Here is a 25,283-nt window from a genome sequence, read left to right as displayed (position 1 = left end):
CCTCCCCCCCCCCCCGCTCCCAGCTCCGAAGATGGCCTAAGATGGATAACTGAGGCTGGGCCGAACGTTACTCTGAGTTACTATGAGTCTCTTCCCCGAGGCAATTAAAAAGTGATTTGTCACCCACCAAGATGTATGGCTCAGAATCGGCAGATATTACATTCCCGGCCTCCGGTGGAAGCTGGAAGGGGGCCGGGCTGTGGGGTAGGCGTGCCCGGGTGCACGTTTTAGGCTGAGCTCCTTGCCCGAAACGAGGACCGGTGGGCTGTTCTCTCTGCCTCTAAATCTAAAGCCATCCGGGCCAGTCAATCAGAATAGAGCTGGAAGGGACCTCGGAGGTCTTCTAGTCCAACCCCCTGCTCGAGCAGGAGACCCCAGACCATTTCATTCAATCAATGAGAATAGAGCTGGAAGGGACCTCGGAGGTCTCCTAGTCCAACCCCCTGCTTGAGCAGGAGACCCCAGACCATTTCATTCAATCAATGAGAATAGAGCTGGAAGGGACCTCAGAGGTCTTCTAGTCCAACCCCCTGCTTGAGCAGGAGACCCCAGACCATTTCATTCAATCAATGAGAATAGAGCTGGAAGGGACCTCGGAGGTCTTCTAGTCCAGCCCCCTGCTCATCCCTTCCAGTCCTATTTATGTCTAACTTCTTCTCTGCTAAGGTAGCTTCCTTCATGCCCCTATGATTAACCAATTAACCATGTTCTTCTGAGAACATGACTCCCAGTTGAGCCATCACGTTCGCACGATTATTAAACCAGGATCTGGCCAACCCCAGTCCCTTCCCCGCCATCTAAGCGTGGCTGGCTTGGATTCAAAGCAGCCAGGACCTCCCTCCAATCCAGAACCCTAATTGGAGCTGAAAAACTAAATTTAACTCGTGCGGCTTCAGCTGCTTGTGTTGGTAACTGGCGTCTGGTTTTCGGCACGTTTGTGTAAATACAATCTGGCGTTTTCTCTGCTTGAGCCCAGGAAAGATTTCCGACGAGTTTTGGAGGCGGAATGTGATGTGTGAATGGAAATATATGTGGGGTTGGTGTTTCTCGTGGGGGAAATGGCAAAGCTCTTTGTCTTTTTTTTTAAAAAAAATAAAAGCTATTTATTTATCACCCCTCAGAAATGAATTCCCAAGTCATCACATCCTGCCTGAGCAGGGGGTTGGACTAGAAGACCTCCAAGGTCCCTTCCAATTCTGTTATTCCATTCCATTCCATTCCATTCCATTCCATTCCATTCCATTCCATTCTTCTTCTTCTTCTTCTTCTTCTTCTTCTTCTTCTTCTTCTTCTTCTTCTTCTTCTTCTTCTTCTTCTTCTTCTTCTTCTTCTTCTTCTTCTTCTTCTTCTTCTTCTTCTTCTTCTTCTTCTTCTTCTTCTTCTTCTTCTTCTTCTTCTTCTTCTTCTCCTTCTCCTCCTCCTCCTCCTCCTCCTCCTCCTCCTCCTCCTCTTTTTTAAGAAGAGACTGGACAGCCATTTGTCTGAAATGGCATAGCGTTTCCTGCCTGAGCAGGGGGTTGGACTAGATGACCCCCCTGAGGTCCCTTCCGACTCTGTTATTCTGTCTTCTGTGATTTTTTTTGGGGGGGGGGATTTGGTGGCAAACAACTCCAATAAATGACAATAACAGCAATGACAACAGGCCATGTAAATGGCCGTGTGGGCTTAGACGTAGACGCCTAGATGGTTTAAACAAAATAAATAAATCAGGATTAAGAAAAACTAAGAGAAAGCAACAAAGGGTCTAAAGAAATTGGATTTTAGAACTATAGAGCGTAAGAGTTATAAAGGGTGGAATCGGAGATAAGATAAAACAAGAGAAAATGGGAAGTAGGAAGCCAGATAGTAATATACTATTTGGAGATAAGTAAAGAGCAAAAGCATTCTTTTGGAGAGAGTCTTTTATACAACCGCATAAAAATACGGTTACGGGGCTATTGACTGGGTGTGAAATATTACACACTAGCAGCTAAGGTTGCTGAAGAATTGTTCGTTGTGAGGTTTACCCTTTCTTGCCATTCTCGACTTAACAACGGTTCATTTAGTGACCATTTAGTGCGGAGGAGGCGAACGTGGGGATATTCCCAGGGAAGGGGGAAAAAAACAACAACGACAACCCTCCAGTGTTGTGGCAGCTTAAAGACTTCCGTATTTAGCCTGGCAGGGGTGGGCTAGGATCGTAAGTGGAAACGTCACGTGGGAATGAAACGTTGGGGTTGAGTTAAATCCCGCGGTGGCAGGTCTTTCTGCGCCAACGTTGTTTCTCCAAGGACCAAGGTCTTAATTGGCTAATAAAAGAGGACTTTCCGTGTTATTGGCAACCGGGAGGCCTGGCAAAATGAATTTTCTTGACAATTTTCTCGCTGGGGTGGCAGTGAAGGAGCTGGGCAGGCGATCCCCGGTGTTTAATATTCAGATGTTAGCTTGTAAACCTTCTGGTAACCACCATTTTTCTTCATCCGAGCAGCTGTCAGGATTCATCCATCCTGTTGCCTTTTTTTTTCCCCCCTCTCTCTCTCTCTCCCTCTCTTTTTTCTGCGGGTTTGCAAGGCAATTCGGCAGCGGTGAGCGAGCGAGCGAGCGCGGGAACTAATCTGATCATTTTTTTAATTTGGCTCTCCTCGCTACTCTCTCCGGAGAGGAGAGGAGAGGCCGGCTGGAAAGAGAGGGGAAATTCTGGGCTGTTCCAGGACTTCCAGAGGGCAGGTGGGAGGGAAATCCTGGATCCTTCCGCCCGCCCTGTTCTTCCAGCGCTGGTCCCCTCCGGAGCCAGGCCTGGCCCTCGGTCTCCTCCGGGAAGAGAGGTTAGGATTTGACCCGGAGGAAACGTGTCAGGAGCAGAATTTGAGAAGGCCGGAATTGTGAAGGGGTGGACAGCTTTAAAAAATGTACTGCTATGGAGAGGGGAGGGGAGGGGAGAAGGTAAAGTAAGGGAGAGGAGGAGAGGGAGGGAGGGAGAGAAAAAGGAGGGGGAGGAGAGGAGAAGAGAGGAGAGAAAAAAAAGGAGAGGAGAGGAAACGGAGAAGAGAGGGGAGAAGAGATGAAACCGCTTCATTTATCCATTCAGGCATCCAACCATTCCTTCCTTCCTTCTTTCCTTCCTTCCTCCCTTTTCTTCCTTCCCTTCCTTCTTTCCTACCTTCTTTCCTTTTTCCTACCTACCTTCCTTCTCTTTCTTTCTTTCCTAACTTCCTTCCTTCCTTCTTTCCACTTCCTTCCTTCCTCCCTCCCTTCCATCTTCCTTCCTTCCTTCTTTCTTTCTTTCCTCCTTCCCTTCTTCCTTCCCTCCTCTCTCCCTTCCCTACCTTCCCATCTTCCTTCCATCCATCCATCCACCCCTCTGTCCAAATACTGACATTTATAGGTGACCCCGAGATTGCCAATAGGTTCCTTCGACTTGTCAGCCTGACAAGCTTGGAGACCTTTGAGCTCGGCTTGCCCAAAAGGGGGGACCCCGAATTTCTTCCCCACCCCCACCCCCCTACTAGCCCCCAGCCGGCATTTCCCTCCAATGCCCCGTCGCGGCCGTGTTTCATCCCGACGCTGATATAAAAATGAGCCACATTAAAATGTCATGATCACCCTGTACTAATTATACGCCTAATGAATAATTAGCCACGGACACTTCTGACATGTTTGGGTTGCTCATTTGCATCTATTTTTTTTTAAAAAAAATAATAATTCCAAGGGAAGAAGCCTGCCTCCCTCGGTGGGAAGGATTGAGCGGAAACACAGAGAGAGATTCCCCCCCCCCCCCCCCCCCCCCCCCCCCCCCCCCCCCCCCCCCCCCCCNCCCCCCCCCCCCTCCTCCTCCTCCTCCTCCTCCTCCTCCTCCTCCTCCTCCCCCCTAACAGTGAGGACAATTAACCAGTGGAACAGCTTGCCACCAGAAGTTGTGGATGCTCTTTAAGAAGAGATTGTACAACGGTTTGTCTGGAATAGTCTAGGGTCTCCTGCTTGAGCGGGGGGGTTGGACTAGATGACCTCCAAGGTCCCTTCCAAGTCTGTTATTCTACAACTCCAGATCAATTAATCAGGGGAACGGCTTCCCTCCAGAACTTGTGGGTGTGCTGCAACTCGGGAGGTTTTCAAAGAGAGACTGGACCACCGTCTGTCTGGAATGGTCTAGGTGGGTCTCCTGCTTGAGCAGGGGGCTGGACTAGATGACCTCCCGGGTCCCTTCCGACTCCCGTTGCCCTGTTATGCTGTCAAATTCATTCGGACCACAACATCCTGGGGGAAAAGGCAAGGCTGTGACAAGGTAGAGCAAGGAGTTGCGCACTATGACGCCTTCGGCTAGCCTCGGTGTCAATTGTTTGGACGCCGTTGCCATAACGACGGGAAACATCTCTATATTGCTTTGCGAGGGCAATCTTCTCCCTGCCGGCTTCAAACCATGATTTGATGTGATGGGCAAACAATGAGACCCCTGGGGGGGGGAGAGAAGAGGAGGAGGGGAGGGGGGAGGAGAGGATGGGAGAGCGATTCAATTCACCGGTTATCACAACAGAACCTGACACCCAGCAGAGCGCACCGTGTGTGCGTACATGGCTTCAAGACCGGCCCTGGGGAAGGGGAAAGAGATAGAGCACAGAATCGTAGAGTCGGAAGGGACCTTGGAGGTCATCTAGTCCAACCCCTCCCCCCCCCCGCTCAAGCAGGAGGCCCTCAAGCATTCTGGAGAAATCTCTTCTTGAAAACCTCCATTGATGGAGCACCTGTGAACTCCTGGAGGCGACCCGTTCCACTGACTGACTGATCTGGGGTTATAGAATAAGAGAAGAGTTGGAGGGGACCTTGGAGGTCATCTAGTCCAACCCCCTGCTCAAGCAGGAGGCCCTCAAGCATTCTGGAGAAATCATCTCTTCTTGAAAACCTCCATTGATGGAGCACCTGCGAACTCCTGGAGGCGACCCGTTCCACTGACTGATTGATCTGGGGTTACAGAATAAGAGAAGAGTTGGAGGGGACCTTGGAGGTCATCTAGTCCAACCCCTCAAGCATTCTTTGACGAACGTCTGCCCAATCTTTTCTTGAAAACCTCCAGCGATGAGGCGCCTACAAACTTCTGGAGGCCAGCCGTTCCACTGATGGATTGTTTTCTCATTATCAAGAAATTTCTCCTTAAAAGAGGTTAGACTTCTCTTTAATCGTCTTTAAAATAATGTCATTAAAATAACGACCCGTTACTTCTCGTCCTGCCTTCAGGTGCTTTGGAGAATAGGTGGACCCCCCCTCCTCTTCTTTGGGGCAGCCCCTCAAATACTGGAAGACTGCCATCCTGTCCCCCCTGGTCCTTCTTTTCGTTAGAGATCTTCAATTCTCGCAACCGTTCTTCCTGTGTTTCCTAATTCCTCCCCTGATCATCTTTGCTGCTCTTCTCTGCACTCTTTCCAGAGTCTCAACCTCTTTTTTTTTTTTTGCATCGTGGTGACCAAAATTGGACGCCGTCTTTCAAGCGTGGCCTCACCAAAAGCATCATTCGTGTGATCCTTGCTTAGTTCTTAGCAGGTTACGAGAGGCTTGGATCGTGTGCGCAAGACAGATTTCGGACGTCTCCGGGGCCCGTCCTGGATTCACCCCGCGGACGGGTTCTTGCACAATGAGACGTGAAAACCAGGCAGAAAAGTCCAATTAAAAATGAAAGAGGCATCTGGAAGAAACAGGCTGGATCGCAAAGGCACCCTGCCAGAAAATCCGGTTTAGGAATTTAAATTCCCAGCTTGCTGTCTTGGCGAGCGGAGCTGCCCTTGCTTGAGGATTGGCCGGCGTGGGGCTCGGCTGCTTTGCTCTGTGTGTGTGTATGTGTGTGTGTGTGTTGCTCTGTCGATGGGTCTGCTCAGCCCCTCCTGGTGGGGGCCCCCAGTGTGGCCCCCTGTAGCCCCCTGAACCCAGCCCTCTATTAGAAAAACGTCAGGCTGCAGGAGAGACCGTTCCACTTAGAGAAATGGGTTTTTTTAAAAATTATTTTGACCAATAATTCAAGTTGGCGAATGTACGAAATGCTCCTCCTTCTCCCTATTTTGCCCACAACGACAACCCTGAGAGGTGGGTTGGGATGAGAGGGAAAGGAAAAGAAAAGAAAAAGTATTTGCTTTGGCAGGTATTCCCAAAGCTGAGCCCAACGCTCTCTCCATCCCCAAAGATCCAACCAGGCCAAATCATAGACACACACACACACACACACACACACAGACACGGTGAGTAAGGTCCCGTTTGGTCCCTGCCGGGTCTTTGAACCTGCGAGGTGATGCCATTTAATGAACAAAACACATTTCATATGAGGGATGAAGGGAGGCATTAAAAAGGGCAGCGAAGGATGGAACTATTGGCAGACGAAGCACTTAAAAGAAAGAAAAGACGCAACAGCTGTTTCCTCTCCTAATTTCCTCTGCCAGGAGCCCATCCAGACACAAAACAACGCAGCTTCTTAATGAAGCATTTTCGTCTTCCCGTACAACAAACATTAAAAAAAATAAAATAAACTTTCCCCCAGGGTTGAAGATGCACCAGAATTCACTAAGCTAAAAAGATCTTTCTGTTTTGGAATCTAGGGGGGAAAAAAAATAATAAATAACTTCTTTGGGTAAATATATAAAAAATATATAAATATGCCTTTTTTTCAAAATATATAAATAAAAACAAAATCAAATATTTTATGTAGTTTTCCAAACCTCAGCGTCCTAACTCCGCTATCAGCGAGTTCCTTCATCATCCCGGGATAAGACCCCCAAAATGGAAAGGGGTCAAACGGGATTGTAGTTTTTCCCTCCCCATTACGCCGGCAAAATTTAATAGTAGATGATCGCAGATGATTTTTAAAAATGCAGATTATGCCTTCCTGGCTGGCACAGCAGCAAATCTCTCGCTCCTGAACCCCAATTATATGGGCAAAAGATTTTAATATTTTTTCCTCTCTTCAAAGCCAAAGATGCACGGGGGTTTTATTCTGAGTCTCGGCTCGCCCTGCAAGTTTTATAGCCGAGTTATAAAAATGGGGTTTATAATAGAAACTCTGACACCGTCTAAAAAAATATAGCCACGCTGCTGGGCGCGAACTATAATGCAGCTTTAATTTATAAAGCGCTCCGGAATCTTTTCCTGGAGAGTAAAACCGGTGGGCCACAAAATTGTGACAACGGTGGTGGTGCTGCCGTGAACGATCACAGCTGGGCACGGCCAACAATTCAGAAATTTAGAAGGCCCCTGAACTGGTCCTGCAAACAGTAGAATGACAGAGTTGGAAGGGACCTTAAAGGTCTTCTAGTCCAGCCCCCTGCTCAGGCAGGAGACACTTTCAATACAGAATAACAGAGTAGGAAGGGACCTTGGAGGTCTTCTAGTCCAGCCCCTTGCTCAATCAGGAAGCCCTATACAATTTCAGACAATCTCTTCTTGAAAAGCCTCCAGTGACGGAGCAACCACAGCTTCTGGTGGCAAGCTGTTCCACTGGTTAATTGTTCTAACTGTCATGAAATTTCTTCTTAGTTCTAGGTTGGTTCTCTCCTTGATTAGTTTCCATCCGTTGCGTCTTGTCCTGCCTTCAGGGGCCTTGGAGAACAGGTGGACCCCCCTCTTCTCTGGGGCAGCCACTCAAATATTGCCAAACTGCTCCGTTTTATATTTTATTTTCTATTATATTTTAGATTGCTGGACAGAAGAGAAGGTTTTGCAAGGATGCCAGCCTGGCCTCCAATGGGAAAAAAAAACCCTTAGCACGGTTTATTTTCTGTAGCTTACTTAAGGGCGATCTGTGCCCAGGGGGGGTGATATGGGGGTGGTGGTGATGAGAAAGACAAGACTCCAGAAAGGGTTTTCCCCCCCCTCCTCCTATAGAGGGGGGGGGAGGAGGCAGGGAAGCGAGACTCTGCTTGCAGGCACGGAGCTTTCAGCCTGCCATCCCATAATTTCTCTGCACCGCAATTGCTTTTCCGCTTTGTTTTCTCGGGGAACTGCAGGTGGTTACCTGGGAGCCAAACAGAGTCTGTGTACACCTGCAGAATGTTAAATTGGGGGGGGGGCTCCCCAGCCTCTTTTCCTTGGAAGGATTGCAGAGAAAAAAAGATCTCCCCGTTTCTCGGATAAATCGGGAGGGCGAAGAGAAGTGGGCAGGCAGGGAAGGCAAAAGGGTCTGGGGGACGACTTGGACCGGGCAAGGGGGACAATGATGGACGGCCTAGAGAATAGGCCAGCTTTCCTGGCTTGCGGGAGGAGGCTGGGCGCAACTCCAAGGTCTATTTTAAGAGGCTTTTGATGTCCACAAGGAAATAGATGGCCAAATTGATGACTCCTGAGCCTGGCTGATGGCGCTGCCCTCCGTGCGGTCAGCCTGACGGCCTTCGTGCCTCCGCTGGCCTTCAGGACAGCCGCCCAGCCTGAACCAGCCCAGTGCCCGAAGTGCCACAAGCCGGCTTTCGTGGTTTAACGTGCACAAAGATTCCTCGGCCTGGAGGAGAACCGGGAAACGTTCTCCATCAGCAGAAAAAACGAGACTGGCGTGAAATTGGCTGGAAACAGCAATGAAGCCTAAGAGATACTGATGATGTTAGCTAGTGGGGTAATGAAACGTCTGCAAGAAAACTATCAAGCTCAGAGACGAGTGAGGACTCCTCCTCCTCCTCCTCCTCTCTGCAAAACCTGGTTTGATCAGAGATCCTATCAGATTTTATTTTATTTTTTTAATTGAAGAACAAAGGTGTCCTTGGTTTGCCTCGGCCATCCAGCTGTGCCTCGTGACACGGCTGGTGCATTTTGGGTGCGCGTTCAAATCAAGACAGCACCGCAGGCTTGGCTGCACAAACCAAGTGGGATTTTTCTTGCCGTTATCTTGTGTCTCTGTGTGTGCATTGCGGGGGGGGGGGGGGGGGGAGAGAGACACCTAAAGAGAATATTAAATAAAAAAACCTAAAACTTAGATCAAGCGTTGTGAAGGACACTTTTCTTTTGAAGCCTACCCTTCGCGTTGAATTGTTCCCGGCCTTTGAAAAGGCGACGCTTTGCATCTGCCTGAACATCAGAAGAAGGCTGATCACACAGTGGTAGACCTCAAGTAGCAAGGGGACTTTGAGGACATCTAGACCAGCCCCTGCTCAGCGCAGTCCTGGGCTGTATCGACAGAGCGACAGTATCAAGGTGTTAATACCGCTTTATATTGCGTTACAAGGGCATATTTGGAAGGCTTCTGATTCATCGGGATCAAAATCCACACGCTTGTGGCAACTGACTCATATTTATGACCGTTGCGGAATCCCGGGGGGGGGGAGAGAGTCACGTAATCCCCTTTTACGACCTTCCGACAAGCAAACTCAAGGAAGAAGCCAGATTTGCTGAACAACCGTGTTACCAACTTAACAACCCGCAGCGATACGCTAAACAACAGTGGCGGGAAACGTGGTAAAATGGGGCAAGGCTCACTTAGCCAGGGAAATTTTGGGCTCGGCTAGCAGCTCTGGCCAAAATCCCGAGGAATTTCCACGGTGCCAAAGTTGCGCTGAAGCTTCCTGATCCGAACTGGTCCCCCCTCCCCGCCAAAGAGGCTGAGGTGAGGCTGAGAAGAAAAAAAAACCAACAAAGAGAAGCGGGGTTGGACTAAATGACCTCGCAGGTCCCTTCCAGCTCCAAGATTCCAGGCTGTGTTTTAAGAGCGGCCTCCCTAGCTGAGCAGAGGGTGGGTGTGTGTGTGTGTCGCGCGGCATTGATTTTTTTTTTGTCTGTGTGCTTAGTTTGAGCCCTCTTCCCCAGAGGGTGCTAAATTTAGAAAGGGCAGGTGAGTTGTGAAAAAAACCACTTCAGCAAAAGATTTACATCGATTTTTTTTTTCCTTTTGTTTTTTCAAAGGCCGGCAATTTTTTTTAAGACGTGTGGACTCCAACTCCCAGAAGTCTCCAGCCAGGGACTTCTGGGAGTTGAAGTCCCCACATCTTTCAAGTGGCCGACTTTGAGAAGCGACTGATTTAAAGGCTATTTTTCTTGGGGCTCAGGGGAATACGCGTTGCACTCACAAACCGGACGGCTGGATGTTGCCGCACGGGAACGACACACAAAGGCCTCTCCAGTGCGCAGCCCGACCGCTGTGGATGATGGAAATGATTGGGGCAGCGCCTGGTGAATTCCGGCGCCGCAGCAATTCTTTGGCGGGATGGACCCCCTTCCGAAGGGCGGACAATTCAAATACCGCTTGTTAAATTTAAATTTAAATCATTGCACCACCATTAAATCAGAGAACCGGCCCGTCCCAGCCCGGTTCAAACCCAAACAGAGCAGAGGTCAAAAGGAAATTCAAACTTTCAAACGCATATTAGAAAACATTAGTGATATTTTATGTTACCAAATAAAATTTTAATAAATGTTTATTTACGTATTTATTTATGAAAGGGTTTGAACGGCCCATCTTAGCAGCCAAAATTCTGATCGTAATTGTGGCCATAAAACTAGCTGTATTTTATTCTGGCCGAACTCTTAACGTCCGAATGGAAACACCGGGGTTCACAAAGACCCGCAAAGAAAAAACACATTTAAAAAAAAAAACACCGCAGCTCCAATCCCTCCACCATCCCCCCCCAACTCAAAAAAGGTGCTTTGCACCTGTCTTACCTGAAGCAGCCAGTAGCACCTTCGGTGGAACGTGGGGATGATTGACGAGTGGACGTAGCAGCCGTAGAGACACTAGAGGGGAGGACAAAAAACAGCAGGTGAGTCCACGGGTACAAACACTTGACAAGAGCCACCTGTCAATCAAGAGCTTGGAAAACCCTGTCCCCCACCTGTCAAATTATAACCAAAGCCGGAAGCAGAAAGTGGAAAAAAAGTGGTTTAGTCAGGAAAAAAAAAAAATGGGTTAGTCAGAAAAGAGCTTCTAGACACCACTTGATTGTGAGGTACCGCAAAGTCACAAGCCAGTGATGGGGTGTGTGTAACGCCAGAGATGTCACTGGAAGGCAAAACAAATCACAAAACTGGGTCTCAATTATTTTGGCCACCTCGTGCAGGGGGAATTCGCTGGAGAAACCAATTATAGGACGTAGAATAACAGAGTTGGAAGGGACTTTGGAGGTCTTCTAGTCCAACCCCCTGCTCAGGCAGGAGACCCCTAGACACTTTCAATACAGAATAACAGAGTAGGAAGGGACCTTGGAGATCTTCTAGTCCAGCCCCTTGCTCAAGCAGGAAGCCCTATACAATTTCAGACAAATGGCTGTCCAGTCTCTTCTTAAAAGCCTCCAATGATGGAGCACCCACAACTTCTGGTGGCAAGCAGTTCCACCGGTTAATTGTCCTCCCTGTCAGGAAGTTTCTCCTTAGTTCCAGGTTTGCTTCTCTCCTTGAATAATTTCCATCCGTTGCCTCTTGTCCTGCCTTCGGGTGCTCTGGAGAAGAGGTGGGACCCCTTAATCTTTGGGGCAGCCCCTCAAATAGTGGGAGACTGCCATTGTGTGCTCCCCCCCATCCAGTCCTTCTTTTCAAAGGTCTTGAAAAGAGTTTTGCCTGGCAATTCTGCTCTTCTGGTCTCCAGGTGTTTTCACTTGGAGAACCAAGTCTAACAAATAATAATAATAATAATAAAGTTGGAAGGGACCTTGGAGGTCATCTAATCCAACCCCTATACCATTTCAGGCCGAGGGATGCCAACCTTTGGACTCCTGTGTTCCATTGCACAATTAAGCAGCATCCTTTCCATTTGTGTCACCAGGGAGCAAATTCCCTTTAGCAAGAGAAAAAGAGAATAATTTTTCATTTCATATAATGCACGATGCCCGTCAAGCGCGTTGACTGGGCTTCCCTCGAGAACGGCACGTGGATCCCTTTTTTCTTTTTTTTTTTTTCCCCCTGCATTTTTGAAAATCGGCGAGGATGTCTCTCTTCTCTAGGGAACCGCTGATTAATTTTGGTCCTGAGTTTAAATCACATTTTACAAGTTTTATTTTTGTGTTTTAATCACTTTTCGCTGCCGAGAGTCGTTCTTTGAGCAGAGAGGCAGGATGGAAATGGAGTCAGCTCAATGAATCAAAACCAATAGGAAAAAAGGAAAGATGGAAGGAAGGAAGGAAGGAAGGAAGGAAAGAAAGAGAAAGAAAGAAAGGAAAGAAAGAAAGAAAGAAAGAAAGAAAGAAAGAAAGAAAGAAAGGAAGAAAGGAAGAAAGAAAGAAAGGAAGAAAGGAAGAAAGAAAGGGTTGAAATTCACAGTGGTACCTTCACCTTTGGTTTCCTTCCTTCCTTCCTCCTTCCCTCCCTCTCCCCTTCCTCCTTCCTTCCGTTTCCTTCCTTCCTTTCCCTCTCTCCTTCCTTCCTTCCTCCCTCTCCAGTTCCTTCCTTTTCTTCCTCATTCCTCCCTCCCTCCCTCTCCCCCTTCCTTCCTCTCTTTCCCGTCCCTCCCTCCTTCCCTCCCATGCCTTCCTTCCTTCCTCCCTCCCTCTAGATTTGATCACTAGATCCCTTTCCTCTCATTCTGAGAGAGAGAGAGAGAGAGAGAGAAGTAGATCATCTCAACCGAGGACGGAAGGAGTGGCCTGAAACTCTATAACTCCCAGGCACCCAGCGCCTGGTCCGGGCCAACCAAGGTCAACTCCCGCCTGCCCGGTTTACTCCTTCAGTTTTCTCCCCCCCCCCCGGGACCAGGGCTGCACTGGAGAGCTTCTGTCCTACAAAACACTTTCCAAATTTATTCAGCCGCCTCTGACCAATTATCCAGGGTAAAGCTATTATGGGATGGGACGTGGGTGTCCATGGCAACGTTCTGCCTCGAACTCCGGGGATTCCCAGTACGGATCGCAGCAATGAAACCATCCATATTTAAAGAGGCACCAAACCACCAAACAGAATGGGGGAAAAAACGCAGCCCCCGGTCTGAAACCCCGGTTAGTATTCGGGGAGTCGGCGCGCCCAATTAAAACCCAGTTTGTTTCCTAAGAGCAGCGAGTGACTCACTCCAAAATTAATTTCCACTAAGAGGATTTGGGTCTGAGTCAGCCTCAAGCACTAGGAACAGAGAGCCGGGGGGTGGGGGGGGGTCTCTTCGGCGGAGGGTTTTCCAAAATTAGCCAAAGTCTAGGAGACGGGGCTTCCATGACATTAAAACATTAAACGAGGCACCCCCAGTTCCTGCAACCGTCCTTCGTATGTTTTAGCCTCCAGTCCCCCAATCATCTTCCTTGCTCTTCTCTGCACTTCTCCCAAAGTCTCAAAGAAGGAATTGCTCAGAACAGAAGTTGGTGTAGAGTAGAGTAGAGTAGAGTAGAGTAGAGTAGAGTAGAGTAGAGTAGAGTAGAGTAGAGTAGAGTAGAGTAGAGTAGAATCTGGAAGGGACCTTGGAGGTCTTCTAGTCCAGCCCCCTGCTCAAGCAGGAGAACCTACACCACCATTTCTTGTCCTGCCTTCAGGGGCTTTGGAGAATAAATAAGTTGACCCCCTCTTCTTCTTTGTGGCAGCCCCTCAGAGACTGGAACGCTGGGTTTCTCCTGGTCTCCTCCCTCTCCTTGGGCCGTCTCATCTCCCTGCCCAGCCAAGCTGACATATAATGAGAAAATTAAGGCCTTCTCTGCTTCTTCTAGCGTTTTCCTGGCAAGGTCCCTATTTAGCATAATTTAATATTTCAATCGGCTTTCTCTTTGGGCTTGATTTCTGTTCTCCCGACGCGAGCAAAGTGGCCGGATTCCTGTTTGCACCGGCGTGGAGAGATGTCGGCTCCTTGAACAGGATTTAATTACTGTCACGGCAAAGTTTCCAGACCTGAGACTTTGCCAACCGAGCTTCGGGCAGGGTCTCAAAAAGACCCCAGAGCTGCATAATGGGGGGAGAAAGAGACTCAGAAGACAAAAATGGCTGTCCAGTCTCTTCTTAAAAACTTCCAGTGTTGGAGCATTCACCGCTTCTGGAGGCAAGCAGTTCCACTGGTTAATTGTTCTCACTGTCAGGAAGTTTCTCCTTAGTTCCAGGTTGCTTCTCTCCTTGGTCAGTTTCCATCCGTTGCTTCTTGTCCTGCCTTCGGGTGCTTTGGAGAAGAGCTTGACTCTTTGGGGCAGCCCCTGAGATACTGGAAGGCTGCTATCCTGTCCCCCCTCGTCCTTCTCTTCATTAAACTAGACAGACCCAATTGCAGCAGCCGTTCCTTATATGTTTTAGCCTCCAGTCCCCTGATCATCTTTGTTGCTCTTCTCTGCACTCTTTCTAGAGTCTCAACATCTTTTTTACATCATGGTGACCAAAACTGGATGCAGCATTCCAAGTGTGGCCTTACCAAGGCGTTGTAAAGTGGTATTAACACTTCACGTGATCTCGATTCTATCCCTCTGTTAATGCAGCCCAGCACTGTGTTGGCTTTTTTGGCAGCTGCAGCACACGGCTGGCTCCTATTTAACTAGGACTCCGAGATCCCTGTCAGACCCTTCCTAGTTTCTCAGGCTGTCAAAGAGATGGCGGGCGATCTGTAATTTCAGAACTGTAGGATTCTGTAAATATAGCTTTGCCATACAGCAAAATTAGCTCCTATTGGTTGCGTTTCCCATCAGGTCTACCTGGCAGGGCTGGCAGGCGGTTATCCCTGGCCAGGAGACGACACTCTCGGGCCGACGCTAGAACCCAATGCCTTGTTTGCACCTGCACCCTGCTTCTTCGTGCACTTTACTAACGGAGTCCTTACAACGAATCCTTGTTTAAAAGACGCCGAGAGAGAGAGAGAGAGAGAGAGAGAGAGAGAGAGAGAGAGAGAGAGAGAGAGAGAGAGGGAGAGTGCTTCATTAGCCTGCCTTTTTTTTAATTGAAAAGGTTCTCCCTCCCCCTATACACACACACACAAACACACACACACTCACACACAGCCTGCAACGAACAATAGGAAGCCCTGGTGTATCTGTGGCTATGTTAATGCGACGCTGGGCCAGGCGCCAAGGCATTAAGCGAAATCGAATTCCGAAAACCAGCTTTAATCAGCAGATTTTTATGGATAGAATTACTCTCCCCTTGCCAAGGTTAATTCTGAGCATGCAGAATTAATGGCCTGGACAGAGACGGGTGGGTTCTCCCCATCCCCCCCCCACCCCCCCATCCCTCGCCCGTCCATGATTTTCCTTTAACTTGACAAAAATTCCCAGGGCGGAGAAGGACAAGCGTGCTGTCAGCCTGAGGATCATAGAACATTTAGAACATAGGATAATAGGATCCGGAGGGACCTCAGAGGTCTTCTAGTCCAACCCCCATGCTCGAGCAACCGGTCACCTGCTTCTTCCACCCGTCAGCCTCTTTCCCCGAAGTCAGTCCCCACAACGGCTGTCCTCTTCCTGGGTGGTTTTTTTTTTTGGGGGGGGGGGGAGGGAATCTGCCAATCTGAAATGGTATAAGGTCTCCTGCTTGAACAAAAGGGTAGACTAGAAGAGCTCCAAGGTCCCTTCCAACTCTTTCTCTGCACTTTATTGTGTAAATAAACGCTGGGGTTAGACTAGAGGACCTCTGGGATCCCTTCCAGAGGCAAGGACACTGCTGTCTTTTGAGGAAGTGACTTCAGAAAAAGAGAAAACCTGAAATGCTATCCAGCTCCTGCGTCTCCTTCCTTCCTTCTTTTTCCTCCCTCCCTCTTTTCCTTCCTTCCCCCCTCCCTCCCTCCTTTCTCCCTTCCTTCCCCTTTCCCTCTCCTCTTTCCTTCCTTCCTTCCTTCCTTCCTTCCTTCCTTCCTTCCTTCCTTCCTTCCTTCTTTCCTTTCTTCCTTCCCCCTTCCCTCCCTTCCTTCACTTCTTCCTCCCTCTCCCTCTTTTCATTCCTTCCTTCCTTCCACCATTCTTTTCCCTTCCACCTCCCTCCCTCCCTTCTTTCTTCCTTCCTTCCCCTTCCCCTCTCTCCCTCCCTCCCTTCCTTCCCCCTTCCCTCCGCTTTCTTTCCTTTCCTTCCTCCCTCTCTCCTTTCTTCCCCCTTCCTCCCTTCCTTCCTTCCCCCTCCCCTCCCCTTTCTTTCATTTCCTCCCTCCCTCCCTCCCTCCTTCCTTCCCTACTTCCTTCCTCCCCCACCCCCCAGCCCTCCGGGCAGCTGGCAAGGCGGTCCAGCCTCCGAGAGGAATCCCTTGCCAGCTCCCCTCTTCTCGGCCTCCACTCCGGACAGCCTCGGGCGGACTTTGGCAACCTCCCCACCCCCAGCCCTCCATTCCCCCTTCGGAAGGCGAGGCGAAGCGGAGGGGCCACGCGTCCCTGTGGGTGGCCACTAGATGGCGCCAGGTGACCGCGTTTTAATTCCCCCCCCCCCCTCTAATCTAAAGAAAATAAGAACAATTTAAATGACCGGCATTCCGGTTCCCACGAGCAAGATTGTCTTGAGTTTGCAGATATTCGATTTAAAAATAATTATATATATATATATATATATACATGTACAACAGATACATATACTTTCTTTAAAGGAAGAAAAGTGTGTATATATGTGTGGTTGTGTGTTTGTATACATACACACATACACACACACACAGAGGTAGTCCTTGACTTACCACCACAATTGGAGCTCAAAGCTTCCAGGGCTAAGTGAGACACGGGTTAAGTGAGTTTTGCCTCATTTTACGACTTTGCTGGCCACCGTTGTTAAGTGAATCGCAGCCATTGTTAAATTAGTCGCACGGTCGTTAAGCGAAGCCGGTTTCCCCCCCCCTTCTTGACTTTGCGTGTCAGAAGGTCACAAAAGGGGGATCACGTGATTCCGGGACAACGCGACCGTCATAACTACGAGTCGGTTGTCCAACGTCTGAATTCTGATCGCGTGACCAAAATGCTGCAACGGTCGTTAAGTGTGAAAAACTCACGGGACCCCCTTTTGCCACCTTCTGAGGAGCAAAGGTCAAGGGGGGGGGAAAGAAAGCCAAATTCACTTAGTGACGATGCTTCTAACTTAACGCCTGCCGTGATTCGCTTAACAACTTAACATGGGGCAAAACTCACTTGCTTAGTGGCAGTGGTCGTAAGTAGAGGACTATTTGCAATCCACATTCCTGGGGGGGAAAAAAGGGGGTGGAAAGGAGGAAACACCCCTCCCCCCAAAAAAACAGGAGAGGGAAACTGCAGTCGATTTTATTTTAAAAATAAGGCAGGCTCCCCTTTCATGAAGCCACTTTGGGGGGACGTGGGAAAACATACACACACACACACAAAAAAAAACAAAACAACCCCAGACGTTGCAGTTGGACAAGCTAAGAAATCTACAACTCCCCCGCTGGGTTAGGCCGGTGAGAGAGGGAGATATATATTTAAATAAAATGTATTTTTCCCTCCCTTGAAAACCCGTTGAAGCCTTTTTGCTCCCTTCCCTATGGATTCCCCAACTCCCCTAATAGGAAGCTCAATCAATCTGAAGAGAGAACAAATCATTTAAAAAACTCCACTCTGTAAAGTTTAGATATGAGGCTGGGGGATAAATTATATGTCTTCCCCCCCCCCCCCAATCCCAGCTTGGCTGCAGATGACCTTCTTGGGATCTTGGGGGGAGGAGGAGGAGGAGGAGGAGGAAGCAGGTTGACTTCTGGGTCCCGACTGTTGATAGTCCATGCTTAAAGAGGGTCTTCCTCACATCCAATATCTGAGAGGCTGCCACAAAGAAGGGAGCCCCCCCCTATTCCCCAAAGGCAAAAGACAAGACGCAACGGAGGGAAACTCATCAAGGAGAGACCTGGAATTAAGGAGGAGAAACTTCCTAACAGTGAGGACAATTAACCAGTGGAACAGCTTGCCACCAGACGTTGTGGGCACTGGAGGTCATCAAGAAGAGACTGGACAGCCACTTCTCTGGAATGGCCCTAGGGCAGTGGTTCTCAACCTTTTTAATGCCGCGACCCCAACCGGTTGTAAGTCGAGGACTAAACCGGTTGTAAGTCGAGGACTAAACCGGTCGTAAGTCGAGGACTTTCCCTGCCCGGGAGCGCCGCACATGCGTGGTTCCGCCCCCTGCGCCGGCCGAGGCGTAGCTGGCAAGCGGCAGAGACAGAGCAGGCTGACCACCAGCTGGCCCAGCCCAAGGGAGGTAAGGCACCCGCCGGAAAAGGGGGAAAAAATGGCGGACAGCCTTGCTTGGTGACCCCCGTGAAATGGTCGATCGACCCCAAATGGGGTCCCGACCCACAGGTTGAGAACCACTGCCCTAGGGTCTCCTGCTCGAGCAGGGGGTTGGACTAGATGACCTCCGAGGCCCCTTCCAGCCCTAGGATTCTATGATTCTGAGGAGTATTGAGAGTCGTGGCTGCCTTGAGTTATTTGTATAAATAATAAAGGTGATAGATAGATAGATAGATGGATGGATGGATGGATGGATGGATGGATGGATGGATGGATGGATGGATAGATAGATAGATAGATAGATAGATAGATAGATAGATAGATAGATAGATAGATAGATAGATAGATACGGATGTAGATAGATAGATATAGAGAGACAGATAGAAACAGACAGACAGACGATACATGACAGATGGAGGGTAGGAAGGATGGATGGAACAGCCTGTCTGCCCAGAAAACTACGGGGTGTCAGACTAGAGGACCTCCGAGGTCCCTTCCCTCTTTCTTAGTCTGTTATTCTGACCCTCCCAAGGGGGGGGTCTCTCTTTGGTCCACAGACGTGCCCAGAAAACCCTTCTGGAAAAGGAGAGGCGCTGATTAGCCGCGATTTCTTGTCTCTAAAGGAACAATGTGCAGCTCTTCTTCTCTGCCAGGATGGCTCCAGTGCCAGGGCGGCTGTGCCAAGACCTGCCAGCCGGAGGAGAGACCCCCCTCCCTCCCTCCCTCCCCAGCGCTTAATCCCAGCAGAATATTAAAACCAAGAGGGGAGGGGAGGGGGGGAGGAAGACTGCCAAACGTCATCAGATGGAAACACCGTCCAGAGAGAGAACAGAGGCGCTTCCCCCATATGCCATTTCGATGCCCGCGCCGTCAAACACACACACACACTATCCAAGGTCAAGGCGTAAGCAAAGCCTGCCAGGGCGAGAGGGACGAACTGCTTCCACTAAACTCCAGCCCAGCTCGGAAAAGTCCATTTGCCCGCTGCCAAAATCCAGAGACAAAATGTTGCCCTTGCCATCTCAGGGGCTGCTAAAGAAAAAAGAACAAAAAAGAGAGAACTGCCTCTCCAGATGACTAACAGGTGTCCAGGTATGGACCCAAACAGGAGAACTGTAGAACTGGGAGGGACCTTGGAGGTCTTCTAGTCCAACCCCCTGCTTCAGCAGGAGAGCCTAGACCATTTCAATCAATCAATCAATAAATCAATCAATCAGAATAGAGCTGGAAGGGACCTTGGAGGTCCTCTAGTCCAACCCCCTGCTCGAGCAGGAGAGCCTAGACCATTTCAATCAATCAATCAATCAATCAATCAATCAATCAGAATAAGAGCTGGAAGGGACCTTGGAGGTCCTCTAGTCCAACCCCCTGCTCAAGCAGGAGAGCCTAGACCATTTCAATCAATCAATCAATCAATCAATCAGTATTGAGCTGGAAGGGACCTTGGAGGTCCTCTAGTCCAACCCCCTGCTCAAGCAGGAGAACCTATACCATTTCAATCAATTGATCGATCAGTATTGAGCTGGAAGGGATCTTGAAGGTCTTCTAGTCCAACCCCATGCTCAAACAGAAGACTCTAGACCATTTCAATCAATCAATCAATCAATCAGAATACAGCTGGAAGGGACCTTAGAGGTCTTCTAGTCCAGCCCCCTGCTCAAGCAGGAGACCCTATATCATTCCTGACAAATGACTGTCCAGTCTCTTCTTAAAAGCCTCCAGTAATGAAGCGCCCACAACTTCTGGAGGCCAGCAGTTCCACTGGTTAATTTATCCTCATTGCTCCCTAGTTCTAGGTTGCTCCTCATCCTGAGATTAGGACCTTTTCAGATGATCCATGTTCCCCCCTTAGTGGAGATAAAGGGATCCAGGCCTGATCTCCTCCCATCTATCCTGGCCGGGAAGCATTTCTCCGTCCCGGAGCTGGAAAACTGCCAATCTGTGTTGGCAGCCACCACACAATCGGCCTCCAGGTCCCGCGCCGAGCAAGCACAGACGTCAGTCACTCCGTTCACCTGGCAAAAATAGAGCCGGATGTTTATTCACTGAACTTCAGCAAACACCACAACGGTGCTGGTGGTGGCCGAGAAAGGAGATTGAAAGCCGGAGGAAAACAGGGGAGAAAGAGAGATGCCGACAACCGCCAAGAAACTGCCTCCAATAATAAGGCAGGAAGAAAGATTTATTAAATTTAGACGCCGCCCAACTCCTGTATAAGTATATTATCTACCCCTCCGTCTGTCCCTCTCCGTTTATCCATCCGTCCCTCCTTCTCTCCTTCCGTCTCTCCTGCCATCCTGGGCCGCATTAACGGAGGGATAGAATCAAAGATCACCTGAAGGGTTAATACCGCGTTATAATCCCTTGATAAGGACACATTTGGAATATACTACGTCCAGTTTTGGTCACCACGATATAAAAAAAAGATGTTCAGACTTTGGAAAAATTGCGGAGAAGAGCAACAAAGAGGATTAAAGGTCTGGAGACTCAAACCTACGAAGAACGGAATTGCAGGAATTGGGGATGCCTAGTCGAGAGAAAAGAAGGACTAGAATCATGATTAGTATTCCAGTATTTGAAGGGCTGCCCCAAAGAAGAGGAGGGGGTCCCATCTATCCTCCAAAGCCCCTGAAGGCAGGACAAGAAACAACGGATGGAAACTGATCAAGGAGAGAAGCAACCTGGAATTAAGGAGAAACTTCCTGACAGGGAGGACAATTAACCAGTGGAACAGCTGGCCACTAGGGCTTCCCCTGTTTTTCCTGGCCGAAATTAGCAAACTAACTTTTCATGCCACCTCCAGAGCAATCAGGAAGAAGCTGCAGAAACTCAATTTATTATTATTATTTTTTTTAACAGCCGCAGCAGCCTCTGCCTTTTCCCGCAGATCCAAAATGTCAGTTTTGTGAAAGCCGGGCTATCGTGGAGCAGATGGTGAGCCCTGCAGGATTTGCAGGCTGAAACTACCGACACACGTTCCAAAATCTATTTAAATACCAGATTACCCTGATTCCTGTCAGCTGAAGGAGCTGGGAGGCAGCGGCAGCTGGCTCCATTAATCAAAATTCAGTGGGGAGAGGGCTCCCCCAGATCTGTTGCAAAAGGGGGTCCTGCAGGGGTCAAAAAGGATTGGAGGTTAAAGCATTCTTGAGTCTTGATGCTCTCAGGGCTGGGTGGTTTCCTTGCAGACGTTTCGGGACCCAATGAGGGAACATCATCAGTGCTAGAAGGGGGGGGGGTTGCAGGGAGGAGGAGGAGGAGGAGGAGGAGGAGGAGGAAGGGACTGTGCGGTCCTTGGTGGTCCCTGAGCTGGGTGGGTTTTTTTCAGATTCTTCAGGACCCAGCTAGGTAATATCCTCAGTGCTAGAAGGGAGGGGGGCGAGGAGGAGGAGGAGGAGGAGGAGGAGGAGGATTTTTTCCAAGTTTCCTAATCCAGATGGGAAACAATGGGGGGGGGGGGAGAGAGGGGTCGGGATTGGTGGATGAGAGAAAGGAATTTCCCCCACTCTCTTGGGCAAGGTGAGGTGGTGGAGAGGATCAATCAGGTTTTTCGGGGTTGCTGTTTTCACGCCACCTCCCTCTTCTTCCTATCAGCTCCACAAAAAAAAAAAACCACGGAAAAAGGAATTGAGAGCAAAATAAAAAGTCTCTCTTCTGAGCTGGTTGTCTCTGGTTGGGGGTAGAGATAAATTCTAATTAAAAAGGGAAATAATCATTAAAAGATGAATCCACGCTGAACAGCGCAATTAATCAAGCACTTTGTTAATACATATTCATATTTGTTGCTGTTTTGGCTCGGGAATTGGAGGGGGGGGTGAAGGCAGAGAGAGAAAGAGAGAGAGAGAGAGAGAGTAAGGGGCAGACAAAGAAAGGGCCTTCCATCTTTGGGGCAGCCCCCTGGCTGGGTTATCAGTGGGGCGGGGATAGCTGAAAAGAGGGGATTAAATCCCAATGGGTGTAAGCTTATCAAACAGAGTTCCAACCTAGAAGCCAGGAGAACATTCCGGACAATGAGAACCATTAATCAGTGGTAGGACTTGCCTTCAAAAGATCCCCAAAGTGCCTTCCAGCTCTATTCTGATTGATTGATTGATTGATTGATTGATTGATTGATTGATTGAAATGACCTAGGGTCTCTTGCTTGAGCAGGGGGCTGGACTAGAAAATCTCCAAGGTCCCTTCCCACTCTATTCTTCTATAATCCCAGATCAATTCATCAGTGGAACGGCTCCCCTCCAGAAGTTGTGGATGCTCCATCACTGGAGCTCTTCACAAAGAGATGGTACAACTCTTTGTCTGGAATGCTATATGTCTACTGCTTGATGGCCTTCCAGCTCTTATTATTCTATAATCCCAGATCAATTCATCAGAGAAATGGCTTCCCTCCAGAAGTTGTGGGTAGATCTTCAAGAAGAGACTGGACAACCTTTTGACCTTGATACTACAAGATCTCTCGCCGTGGGCAAAGGGTTGATCTAGGAAGACCTCCAGTGTCCCTTTCAACTCTGCTGTTTGGTATTCTGGCTACCAAATGATGGCATTTTAATTCATCTTCAGAAGAGGACGGGACAATTCCAAAGAAGACGTTGGATGGAAGTCTGGTGGTCCTGCCTCAGAAAGTCAACCTTGATTGCGGTGAAGGCAGCCTGGCGAGACCTGGAGACTTTCTTTCGGGCAGATTTATATCTAACACTCCTCATTCTTTCATTTTTTGTTTCCTCTCCCTTTTTCCTCCTTCCCTTTTGCCACTGATATGATGAAAACCTTCTAGTAAAATCTTCATTAAGTCCTGTCACAGCTCAGCTCCGACATTATTTTTCCTTACATTAGAATTTCCGGCTCAGCTCCTTCTTCCCTCCCCCCCCCTTCTTATTTTATTATTGTCAGGCTGGGAGGAAAACACTTGTTTAATTTGCAGCATCCCCATTATACGCCTTTTATAACGCTTGCAAAAAAAAAAAGAGAGAGAGAGAGAGAGAGAATAAATAAAAAAAGGGACTTTGCTTCACGGCCGTATTTCCGTATGACTTTAATGTGACAAAAGATTTCTTCGCCTTGAGCTCAGGGCGCTCCAACCACAGAGAGAGAGAGCAGATGAAGGACAGACTAAAAGAGTTGGAAGGGACCTCAGAGGTCTTCTAGTCCAACCCCCTGCCCAAGCAGGAGACCCTAGACCATTCCGGACAAATGGCTGTCCAGTCTCTTTCTGAAAACAGCCACAACTTCCGAAGGGAAGCCCTCCCTCCCTCCCTTATTTCCTTGTCCTTCCTCCTTTCCTTCCTCCCATCTCCTTCCTTCCTTCCTTCCATCCATCCATCCTTCTCCTTCCTCCCTATCTCCTTCCTTCCTTCCTCCCTTCCTCCATATCTCCTTCCTTCCTTCCTTCCTTCCTTCCTTCCTTCCTTCTGTCATGTATCTTTCTATCTATCTATCTCAGAATCATAAAATCCTAGGGCTGGAAGGGACCTTGGAGATCTTCTAGTCCAACCCCCTCCTCAAGACAGGAATCCTCATCCCATGGTTCCTCCAGGCCAACTTCCAGAGGTTGTGGGTTCTCCATCGCTGGAGGTCTTCAAGAAGAGGCTGGACACCCATTTGTTCTGGGATGGTATAAGGTCTGCTGCCTGGAGCAGAGGGTTGGACTAGATGACCTCCAAGGTCCCTTCCCGCCCTAGGATTCTACAATCTGTGACACCTTGTCAGCCTTGGGAAGATTGTCAATATGACCACCACACAGAACGGACCATGTTAGGATGGATGAATCTAACAGCACCCTACTCTTCTGCCGATCTCAGATCCCGGACCAGGCAACTATCCTGGTTACATCATGGGAGTCAACCCAAGCCATGTTAGGAACGAGACGGACTTTCCGAAGAGTTTTTGAAACGCTCCCACCTGATCCTGGGAGACTGATTATCCCTTATCGAATTCTTAAGTCCACCCAGAACGTGGATCAGAAGGGGAAAAAATCGGGGTCCTCCTGAAGATGTTGCTCCCCTTAGAAGCTCACACCCAAGTGAGCTTCCACTGTGTGGAGTTTCTGACCTTCAGGTGTCCTCTGGAGAACTTCTCCTCCCATCTCTGAAAAACAGGCCGGGTGTTTTATTGCGCGTGCCAACATTAAATCTTCCCGTTCCAATTTAAAAACTCCCAGCCTCTCTCACCTGTCTTCGGAGCCTTGAGAATAAATGAAGATTTTTCTGGACAGGTTACGGTTAAATTCTCCCATTCACCTGGGCTGGGCCGATAGCATCAACAGGTAGGTTTTTCCATCTCTCCCTCCCCCCCCCACAACCTGGCCAAGGGCAGATGGGAAGGTCCGCCTTGCTCTGCTCGTGATTATCGGGAGAAATTTTTTGCCCAGGTTCCCCAGAAACCTTTTCCAGACGGGCTTCCTTGACATTCAATAAACCGTCCCAAAGGTCGACATTTTCCTTGTATTAATTTTTTATCAAAGCTGAAAAGCTCATTTTCATGAGAGATAATAAAGGCTGTCCGGGAGCTGCTGCCGAAGAGATATATGGTGTCGGGTCGATTGGGCCGGCATGAGAAATAGCCTGACTTGGGAGCCCTCTTCCTTGTCTTCTGGGCTGACCTTATCTCAGATCCCGTAAATTATGGCTTTGTTTCCTCAAGAGTTGTGTGGAACAGGGTAATAGCTTCTGACACCGAGGCTGCTGAGCTAGCAGGAAAAAAATAATAATAATAATCATATGGGGATGAAAAGAAGAAAGAAGCGGTTGGGTCAAGTCTTCTGTTGCTCCTGGGCCAGCCGGTTGGGGAGGAACCAGGTCTGGAGGACCTTCCTTCTGCTGGACACCTGGGAGCCAGACCCAGAGGGCTTCTGGGGAAGCCTCCTATCCTCAGATCCTTCAGAGGGAGGGTCTTCCTTCGTAGAGTATTCCATGGTAGGTTCTATTTTATAAAAGCTTTGCAGACATTTTGAGAAGAAGGCCTTCTCCTGGGAGGTCCACCATGGCAGGAAGTCGGCTTCAACACGGCATGGTTGTCCCCGAGGGTGAATTCCCCAAATGCTTTTTTTGCAGAAGGTAATTAGAGAACACAGAATGACAGAACGGCTCGCCTCCTTCTGTCCGGAAGGGTTGAAAGTCTCCGGCTTGAGCAGGGGGTTGGAATAGATGACCTCCAAGGTCTCCTAGGATTCTATGATTCTGAAGTAGATAAGATGCATGACAGAGAGAAGGAAGGAAGGAAGGAAGGAAGGAAGGAAGGAAGGAAGGAAGGAAGGAAGGAAGGAAGGAAGGAAGA

General features: G+C 49.0%; 1 protein-coding gene across 1 annotated transcript in view; it reads right to left on the bottom strand.

The window, feature by feature from the left end:
* Positions 1-25,283, bottom strand: part of CAMTA1 (calmodulin binding transcription activator 1) — a 234,807-nt gene that overhangs the window by 46,144 nt on the left and 163,380 nt on the right. The window contains exon 5 of the mRNA XM_029283484.1: positions 10,594-10,665. Coding sequence (XP_029139317.1) covers positions 10,594-10,665 — 72 coding nt within the window. The remainder of the gene's footprint in view (positions 1-10,593; positions 10,666-25,283) is intronic.

The sequence above is a fragment of the Protobothrops mucrosquamatus genome, unplaced genomic scaffold (assembly GCF_001527695.2).
Source record: "Protobothrops mucrosquamatus isolate PMUCROS unplaced genomic scaffold, P.Mucros_1.0 scaffold109, whole genome shotgun sequence".
In the NCBI taxonomy this organism is placed as follows: domain Eukaryota; kingdom Metazoa; phylum Chordata; class Lepidosauria; order Squamata; family Viperidae; genus Protobothrops; species Protobothrops mucrosquamatus.
This window is presented reverse-complemented; position numbering and strand designations above follow the sequence as displayed.